Genomic DNA, 15,524 nt, shown 5'->3' with positions numbered 1-15,524 from the left:
TCTACTGTGCTGTGTGTCTGTCTTTGAATTCATTCTCATGACAAGACCAAGAACTGTCAGCAACTCCTTCAGGTCTGGCTGGGTCAAGGCCCCAGGGCCTGGGGTCTCCCCAGTTCACCAGGCAACAATACCAAGGAGGGTTTGTGGAAAACCTAGGCTATCATAAAGTCAAAGCAGTGAAAAATAGAAAAGCAACTAGGAATTTTGAAAAAGTTATGCAATATAAGAAATATAATCTTTGTATACCATTTGGCTCTGTAGCGAGCACTGTTTACATGGCATAGGGAAAAAGTCTTTCTGAGTTGCTGGAATGAGAGAGAGATATTGTTGGGTGACATCTGGGCACTGCAATCATTATTGCCACCTGACAGATTCTGGCTGTGTTGCAGGGACCAAAAGGGCCCAGAATGTGTAAACGTTCCTTGACATAGAAGTGCACACATTTGTGTGTAAATTCTGATTAGCTTACCTTGAGTATAAAAGCATGGCTCACAAAAGATGAGTTCCTCCAACACAGAAGGACCCACTTGAGGATCCTCTATGTGTAACTTGAGCTGCATCTGTCTGATACACTGGGTATATACCAAGTTCACCTGGTATGCCAGGACCCGGTAAGGCTCTGCTGAGCTGTGCTGCACCTTCTGCTTTCTGTGGTTACCTTATTTCCAATAGGATTTTGTAAAACTTCGCTAGTTAAATCTTCCCTAACCATATGTAAATGTTGCATGAAGCTTTCTCAGGGCATTTGTCATTTGCTAGCTTATAGCAGTGATAATTTGACATCGTTTCCATCAGTTTCAGATTTCTTTGTCTTTACTTTTTTTGGTATAAATGTTCAGATAAATGGACATTAAATATTCTACATACGCTTTGTAAAATCTTTTTTAAAATAATTTTTTATGTTTATTCATTTTTGAAAGAAAGAGGGAGGACTGGTCCACAAGTAGGGGAGGGGCAGAGAGAGAAAGACACACACACACACACACACACACACACACACACACACACAGAATGTGAAGCAGACTCCAGAGAGCCCAACGCAGGGCTCCATCTCACGAACTGTGAGATCATGACCTGAGCCTAAGTCAGACACTTAACCGACTGAGCCACCCAGGTGCTCCTTGTAAAGTCTTAAGTGTGTTGTATGTAACGCTTTCCTAAGAAAATGCTAAATGAAGATGTTCACACAGCCATTTTGCAGAGTTATTAATGAAAAAAATGACTTTTTGTGTTACATCAAATGTTGAAATAATTTTGTTTATCTCAATAAAATTTGTGTTCTGGCATAATTTATAATAGAGCTTAGAAATGTATAAAATCTTTCCCACGGAGATTAATAGTATGATAGTTTGACTTACAATAAGTGCCTTGTCTTTTTGTTTTTAAACACATTGCCCTCATAGGGAAGATGCTCTTGTGTTTTTTTTTTTAAGTTTATTTTTATTTATTTTGAGAGAGAGAGAGAGAGAGAGAGAGCGAGCGAGCAGGGGAGGGGCAGAAAGAGGGAGACCAAATTCCCAAGCAGCCTCCGTGCTGTCAGCTCAGAGCCTGATGCAGCGCTCGAACTCACGAACCGTGGGATTATGACCTGAGCCGAATGCTTAACCGACATCAAGCCAGATGGTTAACCGACAGAGCCACCCAGCTGTCCCTGCTCTTGTTTAAAAGTCCTTAATGCAGCCTGGCTGGGTCCAAGGACCCAGCAGGGGTCCCACGGGACCAGCCAAGAGGGTCCTTGGCTTCACCCAGAATGGAAATCAAATGTGAGCCAAGAGAAGATGAGAGCAGAGTTTATTGAAGACCACAGAGACAGAGTATAGATACATAGAGAGTGTCTGGGTGACTCCAAAAGGAAAGGGAAGGAAAATGAGTCTTGGCTTTGCTTGGAGCCTGGCGTTTTTATCGAAGACAGTTGTCTCGTATACCTGTCTTCTTAGTAATCCAGGAACAAAGACGAGTATTGACGTGTCCTCCCTAATTCACTTACACCCTGGAACCAGGGGTCTTGGTGAGTCATTGGTCCTGGAAAACTTTCACATGACTCCACTTGGTTCTTAGATGTCATCTGTTGTGTTGGAAGACGCCAGAGAAATTAAATCCTTGACCTTTACAAGGAGGATGTACATTGTTCTATAATGCCTGCAATAAGGGAGAGATGTAGGTTCTAACAAGAATAGAAGCAGGAAAAGGAGTGAAAAAGCAGCTTTCACGGGGTCTCTTTAGTTTCCCTGTCTCAGCCTGATCCCAGATCCTTTCCCTGATTCCATGTAGCCATGTGATTCTCCTTCCCCCCCCCCCCCCCCCCCCCCCCCCCCCCCCCCCCGCCCCAGGCAGAAATCTGGAAGTGCGTTTTCTCAAACTGGTGAACCATAGATGTCCTTCTTTCAGGGACACCATGCAAAGCTGAAGGGGCAGGAATGATCCACCCAGTTCTAGAAAACGGGGATTGTCAAAGGATGCATACTGAATCTCTAGGCTCCTCTGCTTGCTCAGCTTCCAGAATGCTCAAATCATTCCTTCTAATCTTGGAAAACAGGGAATGAAGCCAAGGCTGAAGATCACCTGGCTCCTGGGGTCCCAAACAGACCAGGTTCGGCCACTCAATCACTGACAAAACCCACGGACAGCCTCCAAGAAGAGCTTCTTGAGATAGGGTGGAGACATCTGCTTGGATTGCAAATATGTAATGAAGACCCATCACGGAGGCTCTCCTATTGGCAGGTCTATCTGTGCAGGGGGGTACCCTGACAAGTCTTTGAAGACTGGCAGGGGACGAGCTATATAAAACATTTAACTTAATATGAGGGACACAGTATTCACAGGGAAGGCTGCTGAGCCATCAACTGAAATCTGTTTCCAGGCGGGGCCTGGAACATACATCCAGGGATAGGGTGGGAAAGGGGTCTAAGGCTAAATGTTTAATAGGTGTTTCCCTAAACGGTGCCACATAGTGGCAGTCCCAGCAGCACTTGTATCTTCAAAAGCAAAAACACAATTAGAAAACCAAACAACTCGCAAGCACTTACCATGTGCCAGGAACTACTATAAATACTTTGCCAACTCACTAACTCACTTAATTATTAAACCTCAAAAGCCCTTTGAAGTCGGTATCACTATTATACCCATTTCGCAGATAAGGAAACAGGTAAAGAAATTTGCTGCTCCTCCCACAGCTAAGAAGTGGTACAGCCAGGTTCGTGGACCTAGGTAGTCAATGCTCTCAACCAACACCCAGTTGGCTGTTGGAAGTGATGGGTCCCACTCTTCCCCCCACTGCAGCGCAGCCACAGAACCCAGGCAGGCTTTGGCACAGGTGGAGCAATGGTCCCTTCAATAGCCGAAGGGCTGCCAGAAGTGGCAAACGCCAAGGAACCCTGGGTGATTCCCCGTCTGTGGCCTGTGCAACTGGTCTGTGGCCCGAGCTGGCTAGACGACATCTTCCGGAGGAGCTGCCGCGAGGGGGCGCTGCAGGACCCGAGCCTGGAGCCGGTAACTCTGGCTCGACGTTTCCCGGAGTAGAGACCGTGGCGGTGGCCGCCGGGCTGGGGAACCACGGAGACCGGGAAGTTTGCAGCTTCCTAGAGAGGAGGGGAAACGGCCCTACGCGCTTCCGGCGGCGCGGGTCCTAAGCTTTCCCGGGAGCCCTGGCCGACCGCCTTCTCGCGCGTTCCCTGCGCCCGGGGCGCGCGGCGTCCGCGGTCGCCTGGGCTCCGCGTCCCGGGAACGGGCTAACGGGGTCGCATCCCCGCGGAGTTCTTCAATGCTCGGTTCTCCGATCCCTGTGCCTCTGTGGTGAGGGGGGGTTCCAGGACGCAGGGGGCCCCCGGCGGACAGACGGCGTTTGCGGGGTGCCCGGCAGCAGCTGTCCTGCCCGTCCTTTATTTTCTCTTCTGTCTCCCCTCGAACCCCGAGGGCGTGTGAAACGGGGACCCCAGCCATGCTCCAGATCACGTGGCACCAGGTGAGCGAGCCTCCTCTCCGCCTCTGTCGCTCCCCCCCTCTCCCCTCCCGTAACCGGCCCTCCCACCCTCTGATGTCAAGAGAGCAGCTGTCAGCCTGCATCCGGAGCCTGAGTTGTGCAGGTGTTCCGGGACTGGGGTCCTTGGACCCAGCGTTGGTAGAAACGAGACGGGACCCAAAATGTAAAGTCCCAAGAAAGGCTTTATTGGGGCTTATGCTCGAGCGCAGAAGAGCAGCACAAAGGGAAGAATCCTCAGGCTGACTCTCCGAGGAGAGGTCTGGGAGAGTTTTTTAAAGGTACTTCGGTGGGAAGAGGGGGCTGTCTACGCATGTAGAGGCAGGGATTTATTAGCACCTGCGCACTTCAAGGTCATGTTTCTTCATGCATCGCGTGCGTAATGATCGTGTTGAATCTGGGCCCCTGGGCATGATTTTTAGTATTATAATGGGGGGAAAATCGTGGAAGTTCGGCACTGGGGGTGGGGGGGGGTGAGGGGTGGGGGTGGACCTGGCTGGGTTTGCTCCTTAGCTGGTGCTTTGCTCTGCGAGCAAAGTAAAAATATCCGGTAGGGAGTTCTGCAAGAAAAGCGCTAACAGCCGGCAGGCGGCGGGGAGTTTCACAGGTGCACATGGGGCTTGTTCCCAAGGTTCCTTACTGTTTCGCAGGCTTGTATCTTTCATTTGCATCTGTCACCAACGGGTGTGTTTGGACAGGGGAGGATGAGTTGAGAGGGACAGACAGATGAGAAGGCCCAAACGAAGACACGATCAGGATGGAAAAACAAGTGTAGGGGATTGATTGGGATAGGTTTGGCAATCGAGGCTGAAAAGTAGAAATTCATTAAACGGGAAATTTGCATCATTGCATACAGTGAGGACCCTTTTCACCTCTGTCCACAAATTGAAGTCCTTCCATGGATAAAGTAATTCTAGTATCGTCATTACTTTTTGGTAGATTCCGCTGGATGTTTACATAGACATGCCATCTACAAATGAAGACAGTTGTCTTTCTTTCTTTCCTGTCTGGATACCTTTTATTCCTTTTTCTTGCCTAACTGCACTAGCTAGAACCTCCATTTCAATGTTGAGTAGAGGTGGTGAGAACAGGCATCTTTGTCTTATTCTTGACCTTAGGGTGAAAGCATTCAGTATTTCACTATTAAGAATGATCCTCGGGGCGCCTGGGTGGCGCAGTCGGTTAAGCGTCCGACTTCAGCCAGGTCACGATCTCGCGGTCCATGAGTTCGAGCCCCGCGTCAGGCTCTGGGCTGATGGCTCAGAGCCTGGAGCCTGTTTCCGATTCTGTGTCTCCCTCTCTCTCTGCCCCTCCCCCGTTCATGCTCTGTCTCTCTCTGTCCCAAAAGTAAATAAACGTTGAAAAAAAAAATTAAAAAAAAAAAAAAAGAATGATCCTCACCATAGGGTTTGTTTTGTTTTGTTTTCTGTAAATGCCCTTTATCAGATTGAGAAAGTTCTCTTCTATGCCTAGCTTGCTGCAGGAATGGATGTTGAATTTTGACACATGCTTTTCCTATGTTGGTTTAGAGGATTATATGATTTTCCTGTTTTAGTTTCTTAATGTGGCAAATTACATTGATTTTTTTTTTTTCAAATATTCAACCAACCTTGCACTCCTTGGATAAAAACTACTTGGTCTTGATGTATTATTCTTTGACTATATTTTGGATTCTATTTTGTTAAATTTTTGTGTAGAATTTTTGCCTCTATGTTTGTAAGAGGTATTGATCTTCAGTTTTCTTTTCTTGTAATGTCCTTGTCCCATAGAATGGGAAGTATTTCATCCTTGTCAATATTTTGGAAGAATTTGCATAGAACTGATTACATTTCTTCCTTATGTGTTTGGTAACCAGTGAAATCATCTATATGTGGAGTTTTCTTTCTGATAAGTTTTAAAATACAGTTTCAGGGGGCGCCTGGGTAGCTCCGTCGGTTGAGCGTCCGACTTCGGCTCAGGTCATGATCTCACAGCTTGTGAGTTCGAGCCCCGCGTCGGGCTCTGTGCTGACAGCTCGGAGCCTGGAGCCTGCTTCGGATTCTGTGTCTCCCTCTCTTTCTGCCCCTAACCCGCTCGCATTCTGTCTCTGTCTCTCTTAAAAATAAATAAAATGTTACAAAAAAATTTAAAATACAGTTTCAGTTCCTTTGTAGGTATAGGGCTATTCTGTTTCTCCTTGAATGAGTGTTGGTAATTTGTGTCTTTCAAGGAATTTGTCCGTTTTACGTTGTGGACATTAATGGCATAAAGTTGTTCATAATAATTACTATCCTTTTATTATCTGTAGTGGTCACCTTTTTTATAACTAATATTGCTAATTTATTTCTTCTCTTTTTTTTCTGATTCATCCGACCAGAGATTTAGAAGTCGCATTGATCTTCACAAAGAACTACTTTTGGTTTTGCTGATTTTCTCTAATTTTCTCTTTTATGTCACTGATTTCCACTTGGATCTTTATTTTGTTTGTTCTGCTAAGTTTGTGTTAAATTTGTTTTTTCTCTCGATTCTAAAGGTGAAGGTCACCTTTCTCTAGATTCTAAAGGTCACTGGCTCAAGACATTTTTTCTTTTTAAATTTTGTAACACAGGCATTTAATACTATAAATGTCTTCCTAAGTACTGTGTTAGCACCATCCTTCATTTCGGTACGTTGTGTTTTCATTTTCATTCAGCTCAGAATACTTTCTGAGTTCTTTGTTTTATTCTTCGATCTGTGTGTTATGTAGTTCATAAATATTTGGCAATTTTCCTTGCGTCTCTGCTATTTCTAGTTTATTTATTTCTTTAAAAAATTTTTAATGTTTATTTTTGAGAGAGAGACAGAGGTGAGCAGGGGAGGGGCAGAGAGAGAGGCACACACAGGATCCAGAGCAGGCTCCAGGGTCTGAGCTGTCAGCACAGAGCCTAGGACGGGCTTGGACTCACAAACTGAACTGTGAGATCATGACCCGAGCTGAAGTTGGACGCTCAACTGACTGAGGCACCCAGGCGCCCCTCTGTTATTTCTAATTTAATTCTGTTGTGGTTAGTGAACACTCTCTGTATGACTTGATCCTTCTGATTTCTTCTTTATAGCCCAGAGTATGGTCTACCTTACAAAAGGTTCCTTGGACACCTGGAAAGAATGTGTATTCTGCTGTTGTGGGTGGGGCGTTCTGTAAATGTCCGTGAAGTCAAGTTGGATAATAGTATTGTTTATGTTTGCTATATCCTCGTTGAGAGGGGTTATTGAAATTTCCAGTTGCAATTATGGATTTGTCTATTTCTCTTGCAGTGGCATCAGTTTTTTTGCTTCATGTATTTCGACGCTCTGTTGCTAACTGTATAAACATGTAGGATGGTGGGGGGGTTTGTTTATGCTTTTGTTTTTTAAGTTTTATTTATTTAGGTAGTCTCTATAGCCAACATGGGGCTTGAAGTCACAACCCCGAGATCAAGAGTCGCATGCTCTCGGGACTGAGCGAGCCAGGAGCCCCGGCATGTAGGATTGTTAGATGCCCTGATTCCTTTGTGGTTATGAACGACTATCTTTCTCTCTTAATATCCTTTGCTCTGAAATCTACATTACCTTAAATTAATATAGCCACTTCAGCTTTTTTTGGCTAGTGTATTTTTTCCCATCTTTTTGCTTTTAACTTATTCCTGTCTTTATATGTAATATGCATTTCTTAAAGTCAGCGTATAGTAGGCTGACTTTATAATGTTTGCCTGTTGGGATGCTTAGATTATTTATGACGTGGTTGGATTTGAGTCTGTCACCTTCGTATTTGTTTTCTAATTGTCCCATCTGTTCTTTGTTCCCTTTACTCCTCTTTTCCCACCTTCTTATTTATTTATTTATTTATTTTTTACTTTTATTTATTTTTGAGAGACACAGAGAGACAGAGCACAAGTGGGGGAAGGACAGAGAGAGAACGAGAGACAGAATCTGAAGCAGGTTCCAGGCTCTGAGCTGTCAGCACAGAGCCCGAGGCAGGGCTTGAACACACAAACTGTGAGACCATGACCTGAGCTGAAGTTGGACGCTCAACTGACCGAACCACCCAGGTGCCCTTACTTCCCCAAAATATTCTTTAAAAACAAATTTTTTTAAAGATTTTATTTTTAAGTAATCTCTACACCCAATGTGGCACTCGAACTTACAACCCTGAGATCAAGAGTCACATGCTCTGCTGACTGAGCCTGCCAGGTGCTCCCCCCCCAAAATACCCTTGAGTGTTTTCTGGAATAAAGTTCAATTACTTAGGAATACATTTGATCCTTTTTGGTCTTGATTTTTATGATTTGGTACTAGGATCTGGAGCGGTGCATGGCCTAGAAATAATTATTCTCCACGACTGAGGCAAGAGTTTCCTGAGAGCTCTATTCAATAGCCCATGAATTATGGATTTTTTCCAGTGGAAATAGGTACTTTTACTGGCCCTGTGTGAACACCAGGCTTTGTGCCCTTCAGTCTTTTCAGATGAAAAGGGCCCTGGTCATTGTTCTGTTGAGTACTCTGGGGAACCCCTGCCCATAACCCCCCTGGGTTTGCTTCTCTGTGCAGCTCTCTCCGTGGTGTCCTGTCTCTAAACTCCCACAGTCTTGGTCTCCTCAGAATCTACCAGGGAAGCTTCCGGGCTTTGCCTCGTTTCCCCTCCCTGTGATGCAGCCTGGAAACCCTTCCAAGACAAGCTTGAGGAATCTGAGGGCTCACCTCTTTATCTCCCATCTCTTGGGGAATGTTGCCCTTCATTGCCATCAGATGTCGCTAACCTGGGAACCTGTTTGACGTAATTTGTCTTGTCTCGGTTTAGGCAGGATGAACCCGATCCCTTTGACTCCATCTGGACGGGAAGCAGAAGTTTTCACTCAGCATTTTTAAAAGCGTTTTCCCATTTGGGGCACCCGGCTGGCTCAGTAGAGCGTGTGACTTGATCTTGGGGTTGTCAGTTCAAGCCCCACGTTGGGTGTAGGGATTACTTAAAAAATATATGTATTTAAAAAATAAACAAAGACTTAAAACAAAACAAAAGAAAACGTTTCCCTGTTTGTTTTCGCCGAGTAGTCTGTTGCCATCTTGACTCCCCAGTCCTCTTGTGTGTGTTGTTTTTCCTGCTCTGGAAGCCTTTAGTTTTTTTTTTTTTTTGTTTGTTTGTTTGTTTGTTTGTTTTTAAAAATTTTTTTTTCAACGTTTATTTATTTTTGGGACAGAGAGAGACAGAGCATGAATGGGGGAGGGGCAGAGAGAGAGGGAGACACAGAATCGGAAACAGGCTCCAGGCTCTGAGCCATCAGCCCAGAGCCCGACGCGGGGCTCGAACTCACGGACCGCGAGATCGTGACCTGGCTGAAGTCGGACGCTTAACCGACTGCGCCACCCAGGCGCCCCTGTTTGTTTGTTTTTTAATGTTTATTTATTTTGAGAGAAAGAGAGAGGTACAGAGCGAGCGGGGGCAGAGAGAGAGGGAGACAGAATCCCAGGCAGGTTTTGCACTGTCCGCATGGAGCCCAGTGCGGGGCTCAAACTCCTGAACCTCGAGATCAGGACCTGAGCTGAAATTGTAAGTGGGACGCTTAACCGACTGAACCGCCCAGGCACCCCTAGGTTGTTTTGTTTTGTTTTGTTTTGTTTTGTTTTGTTTTGTTTTGTTTTGTTTTGTTTTGTTTTGTTTTGTTTTAATGGTCTCATTTTTCCGCGACTGCTCAGTGATACGCCTCTGGGTAGGTATTTTTCATTTACTGCCTTAAGTACTCTGTGGCTCCTCACTCCTCCCTGGTGTTTTTAAACGGATAGAATATTTTGTCAAGTCTTAAAAAGCAGAGCACACTTTAAAAATCCTGAGCTCATCTTTGGTTTTGTTTGCTTCCCCCTCTGCTGGCGGTTAAGGTTCAGCTTTCTCTGCTCCTCTAATTTAGCTGCTATTCATCCTTCTGAAATTCCGTTCATGCACCTAGTCTGTCTGACTCTTCTGCTGGGCCGTTGTGTTATTGTCACTTCAGTGAGATTCGGGAGGGAGTGAAGTGCTGTGGGCTGTGTTTATACCACTGTCCCCTGTGCACGGACACGCAAAACCCCTGGAAGGGAACCGCAGGGGCCGACAGGCACGTAGACCCTGGCCCGGCAGAGTCAGCACAGAGGTGAGCAGGAGAAGGAAGGGCTGTTGGTGGGGAGGACTGCAGGGAGTCCTGGGCTGGCCTGCGGCTGAGGGCAGTGCTGGCCGCCGGCTGCCCCCCGCGGCGGGGAGGGGGCCCCCGAGAGCTGTCCTTGGCAATGCCACCTACCCCGTGGGTCTCTGCCCTGATACTTAGGCTCCTCGGCCCTCACACAGGGCTTCAGCAGGAACCTGCTGTCTCAGGAGCCAGTGACCTTTGAGGACGTGGCCGTGTACTTCACGCAGAACGAATGGGTCATCCTGGACCCTTCACAGAGGGCTCTGTACCGGGAGGTGATGCTGGAGAATTATGCAAATGTGGCTTCCCTGGGTAAGGCATCTCTTCTCCTTGCTGTTTTCGCCCTCTGCCCTTTGTGCGTCTGCTTTCTTTCCTCCTTAGACATCACGGCCTCTCTGACCCTCACGGGCAGTTTGCTACGAAGGCTGAGCTTTCCCGGAGGCTCGTGGGTGAGGAGAGTTTTGGATTCTCAGGTTTTGGAATCCACTGTCCCTCTGACCCTGGGAAGGGGCTCTGTCCCATGCATGGAGGGAAGGGAGAGTTCAGCAGGGCCCCTGGGCCTCTGTCTTCCAAGTTCTCTGACGAAGATCTGGGACTCCTTCATGTGAGTGGGGAGAAAAGTTTTTTTTAATGTTTATTTTTGCGAGAGAGGAGAGAGAGAGAGAGAGAGAGAGAGAGCGAGCCAGCAGGGGAGGGGCGGAAGAGAGGGAGAGAGAATCCCAAGCAGGCTTTGCACTGTCAGCACAGCACAGAGTTATTCCAGGACTCTGCCCCCCTTTGTGGGAATTTTCTGTCCTCTAAGATGGTGTAGACTGACTTCTCTTCGTTTCCCTCCCTGGCTCGGCAAACGAAGAAAGGTAAAGACAGCCGGGAGGGGATGCTGCTCTCTGATTCCCTTCACCTTTTGTTCCTGTTTCTTTCTCCCGGGCAGCTTTTCTATTCACCAGACCTGTTCTGGTCTCCCAGCTAGAGCGAGGGGAACTGCCATGGGGCCCGGAACCCTGGGAACCTGCGGGCAGGGAAGTCCTCGGAGGCATCTGTCCAGGTGAGCCTGAGAACCTACCAGCTGCCCATTTTGCTTAGGCTGCTTGCTTATTTTCCCATTTCAGTGTGTGCAGAGTGTTTCTTCTCTTGCGCGACTGTTTTCTTTCCTCTGGAATCATTACGTGGGATTCTGTGTTCATAGTGGTAGCCGCCCCCCGCCAGACGAAGGGCCAGTCTCTTCCAAGGAAGGTATGGCTGCAGGATGCCTTTGCGTGTTTGTCTTTGCCTCTCCGCCTCACCGCCTGCCAGGGGATAGCATCTGGCTCAGCAGCTGTTGAACCATGACAGCCCTTTGGGGTCCTGTCTCATGGAAACAGTTAACTTTTCCACCAGTTTGTTTTTGCGGAGACGAGAATGTCAACCACCTTGGAGGGAAAATAGGCTTCTGCGGCCTATCTGGCCGTCCGCAGCTTCAGAATATATTATTTCTATGAGGAAAGTTTTTTTTAAATGTTTATTTATTTTTGCAAGAGAGGAGAGAGAGAGAGAGGAGCGAGCAGGGGAGGGGCGGAAGAGAGGGAGAGAGAATCCCAAGCAGGCTTTGCACTGTCAGCACAGAGCCCAGTGTGGGGCTTGAAGCCACGAACCGCGAGATCATGACCTGAGCCGAAACCAAGAGGTAGGCGCTCAATGGACTGAGCCACCCAGGCGCCCCACATGTTTTTAAAGTAAACTCCACACCCAGCTTGGGGCTCAAACTCGCGACCCCGAGAGCAACGGTTGCGTGCTCCGCCGACTGAGCCAACCAGGCACTCCTCTATGGAAAATGAAGTTACGGGTTCCCAAACACCGACGTAAGTAAAAAGAAAAAACAAAATTGTATAATTTAAAAAGTTATTGGAAGATAAAGAAAAATTCGTTTTCCTAATGGGAATGGGAATTCCCTTGCGTCAGCGGCCACCCGAAGTACGTCACCTTCCCTACACTTAGAAAGACTTTTATTTTAATAGCTGAACTCTCGAAGCAAAACTTGTTACAGAAGAACGGTGGACGACTTCCTCATTTCGAAAGGTGTTGACCCAGGAATTAAAAGTAACAACACACCGTATATTTTTGCCTCTGATACTCCGTTTCACCCCTCCTCCGCCTATTAACATTGGGGGGCTCTTCAGACTTCACAGGGAGTGACCGTTCACAATGCCCAGCTCCCCAGCTGCCCTCAGCCTTGTGTTAAGGTTGTGCCCTTTGGGTGTGATCGATCCCAGGACTTCAGGCTCTCTGGGTAAACAGTGTTTTCTAAACTGTTGGCTTCTTGACGCGCGAGTTTGCCCTGGCCCAGTGCTGAAGGCCATGTTAGCCTGCAGAAGGCCTTAGCGGCAGAGGGAAAGTAGCCTTTGGTTTTCTCCATCTGGTTGGTTTTAGGATTTCACGTTCCTGCTGTCGTATTAAACCCTACATACGGCCCGTGCAGCATTGTAGGGAGAGCACAAGAGTCATCACCAGGTCCTGTCCATCCTTAGAAGGGTTCTTCACATGCGCAGCACTCGCCCGTTTTAGAGGCAAGGCTCCACCTCTCCCGTCCTCCCAGCTGCCGTGGGGTTAGCCGGACCCGGTCCCCTTAGTCGCACCGTGGGAGCCTGCTGCTTTGCTAGAGCCAACTTGGTGACAGAGACCACTCTCTTCTCAAAGATTAGGACATGGACAGTGTTGTAAAAGATGAGCAGCCCTTCAGGAATTTCAGTTGTGGGACCCTTTGCAGTTTGAGGTGCTTGGCCTGTCCTTTCTTTGATCTGCTGGATTTCCTCTGACCTCGGGGTCTCTAGTCATCCCTTCTCTGTGTCTGCCCTCTGACCTAACCTGTTCACTTGGGAGAACACCGTTGGTCTTCCTGCCCCGCTAGGTCACAGTCTTTGCCGTTCTCTAGCCTTTGTCCTCTTTATGGGAGTGCCGCCCGGCCTCGCTTGCCTCCACCCGTGGAGTCTTCGTTTCGCCTGTGGCGCTCTGCTGTGTGCTGATGTTCGGTAGCCATTTTGTGTGCATGTTAGAAAATGGCCACCCAGGGTAGATTAGAACCACCTGGCCCCGTTTCCCCTTCGGCACAAGTACTTTCTTTCTGCGATATCAGAGGCTGACACTGTGTGTTTTTGTTTTTGTTTTTGTTTTGTGATACAGAGCTCTGTAGCTCTGAGACCAGAGCTGAGAAGGAAGAGTCGAGCCCAAAGGAACACATTCCCGAAGAAACGGAGTCCCACAGACCGACGTTAGGAGGGCTACCAGGGAACGTTCCCCAGCACCTGGACTTGGGGAGCAGCCTAGAGCAGCAGCCTGGTCACTGCATAGCCAAGAAGACAAAGTCCAAGAGGAGAGCTTTCACAGATGGGCCAACCAGCTGTCGCGAGGCCTACACCGTGGAGAGTGGGGAGCAGTGTGAGAAGTCTGGGGAAAACGTTAGTGTCAGCACACGAGTCTCTACAGATCAGACTGTGCCCGGTGGTCAGGTATCATACGAATGTCGAAGATGTGGCAGATATTTCAGTCGAGTGGCGGATTTTCAGGGATGTCACGCCGACGCAAGGTCTTTTAAATGCAAAGAATGTGGAAAAGCCTTCAGATACAACTCATTACTTATTCGGCATCAGGTAATTCACACTGGAAAGAAACCATTTAAATGTAAAGAATGTGGGAAGGGCTTAAGTTCGGACACGGCCTTGATTCAGCATCAGAGAATCCACACTGGAGAAAAGCCCTACGAATGTAAGGAGTGCGGCAAGGCCTTCATCAGCAGCTCCGTCTTCCTCCAGCACCAGAGGTTCCACACGGGGGAGAAGCTCTATGAATGTCATGAATGTTGGAAGACTTTCAGTTGTAGCTCCAGCTTTATCGTCCACCAGCGAGTGCACACCGGGGAGAGACACTACGAGTGTAAAGAGTGTGGGAAACGGTTGAGTTCCCCCACAGCCTTGACTCAGCATCAGCGCATTCACACGGGGGAGAAACCTTTCGAATGTAAGGAGTGTGGGAAGGCCTTCAGTCAGAAAATCACCCTGGTCCAGCACGAGCGGGTTCACACTGGTGAGAAACCGTACGAGTGCGAGGTGTGTGGGAAGACCTTCAGCTGGTGCGGGCGATTCACCCTGCATCGGAAACTACACACGCAGAAGGTACCCGTGCAAGAGTAGGGCTGTCCGCAGCTGTGGGCGCCGTGCCTCCTTGTTTCTCCCCACTCTCATGCTCTTCGTCAGTACGCTCTTGACAGCGAGAAAAGAAACAAACCGCTAAGTCACGAGTGTACGAGGACGGGTAACTGGCTGATACCTCGCGGGGTTAGTGGTGTCACTGAGTGTCCCGCGAGATGGATGAGGGAGGTGTGGGAGGACCTCCGTCAGAGAACACCACTGTGAATTATCAAGAGTCCCGGCTTCAAGAGGAGACGGCAAAAAGTTTCTAGAGAAAACAAAAGACCGGGAATGTGAATGCATTGGATTTCATAACAGCAGCCTTGAAAGTTAGAGGACCATGGTGTAGGCCTTCAAAATTCAAAGGGAAAATAACTTCCACCCAGAATTCAGTATCCCCAAGTGTGAGTTTGGTATAAGGTATTTCAGACCTTTTAGATTTGGAACGTTTATGTCCCATGCATCCCTTCTCGGGTGTGCGACAGCAAACAAGGGGTCACTCAGAAAAGAAATGGACACCCTGTCAGTGTCTTTATATTAGGAATCCCCTAAACTCAGAAACAGAGGGCCCTTGTCCCTGTGGACCCATGTGCACGGTGGAGGACATTCCTAGTAGGGTGCACATTTTCAGAGACCTACCTCGGGTGCAGGCCCACCCACACTGCTTACTCGTCAGTTACTTGTCACTACTCAGTTGCAGCCCGTGCCTTTGCAAAAGTTGGGGTGTATGTACCCTTTGAGTCAGATGCAAGGCCCTATTTATCATAAACTCATCTATCTCATTGCTGTTCTGTATCATGGAAAAAGTGACCATTGTTTTTGTGTTACGAGTGGAAACAAGGTGAGGTGTCCATGTGTTCTGTTGTAGCATCCCTCTTTTGCAAGCCGCTTGACTTTACCCGATGCGGGAAGCAGAGCAGTGGGTAACAACACCGAGACGGGCCGGCTTTGTTCGGAGTCTTGGTGAAGTTACAGACCCAACTAGTTTCCTTAGTAAAATCTGCTGACAGTCTACCTCAGAGGTTTGTGTTGAGGATTCACTGCATTAATACATGTCGGAGTGCTTAGAACAAGGACTCGAACGTAATGAACAAAAGTGTTATTTGTTATCATGATACCATTGCCGAGCTTTGCCGTCCGTGTGCACCAGTGGAGCCGTCACCATAGTCAGGATAATAAACAGCCATAACCTCCCAAACATTGCTGATGCCCCTCTCCTAGCTTCCACAGCAGTTG

At 47.9% G+C, this 15,524-nt stretch overlaps 1 protein-coding gene across 1 annotated transcript; it reads left to right on the top strand.

Annotated features, from left to right (window-relative positions):
* Positions 1 to 3,588: 3,588 nt before the first annotated feature.
* On the top strand, positions 3,589 to 15,145 carry ZNF620 (zinc finger protein 620). Its single transcript, XM_043595679.1, has 4 exons — positions 3,589 to 3,961; positions 10,287 to 10,440; positions 11,060 to 11,173; positions 13,285 to 15,145. The coding sequence occupies exons 1-4, from the start codon at positions 3,938 to 3,940 to the stop codon at positions 14,289 to 14,291; spliced, it is 1,299 nt and encodes a 432-aa protein (XP_043451614.1). The 5' UTR covers positions 3,589 to 3,937; the 3' UTR covers positions 14,292 to 15,145.
* Positions 15,146 to 15,524: the final 379 nt, after the last annotated feature.

This window comes from Prionailurus bengalensis, chromosome C2 (genome assembly GCF_016509475.1).
Source record: "Prionailurus bengalensis isolate Pbe53 chromosome C2, Fcat_Pben_1.1_paternal_pri, whole genome shotgun sequence".
Lineage (NCBI taxonomy): Eukaryota > Metazoa > Chordata > Mammalia > Carnivora > Felidae > Prionailurus > Prionailurus bengalensis.
This window is presented reverse-complemented; position numbering and strand designations above follow the sequence as displayed.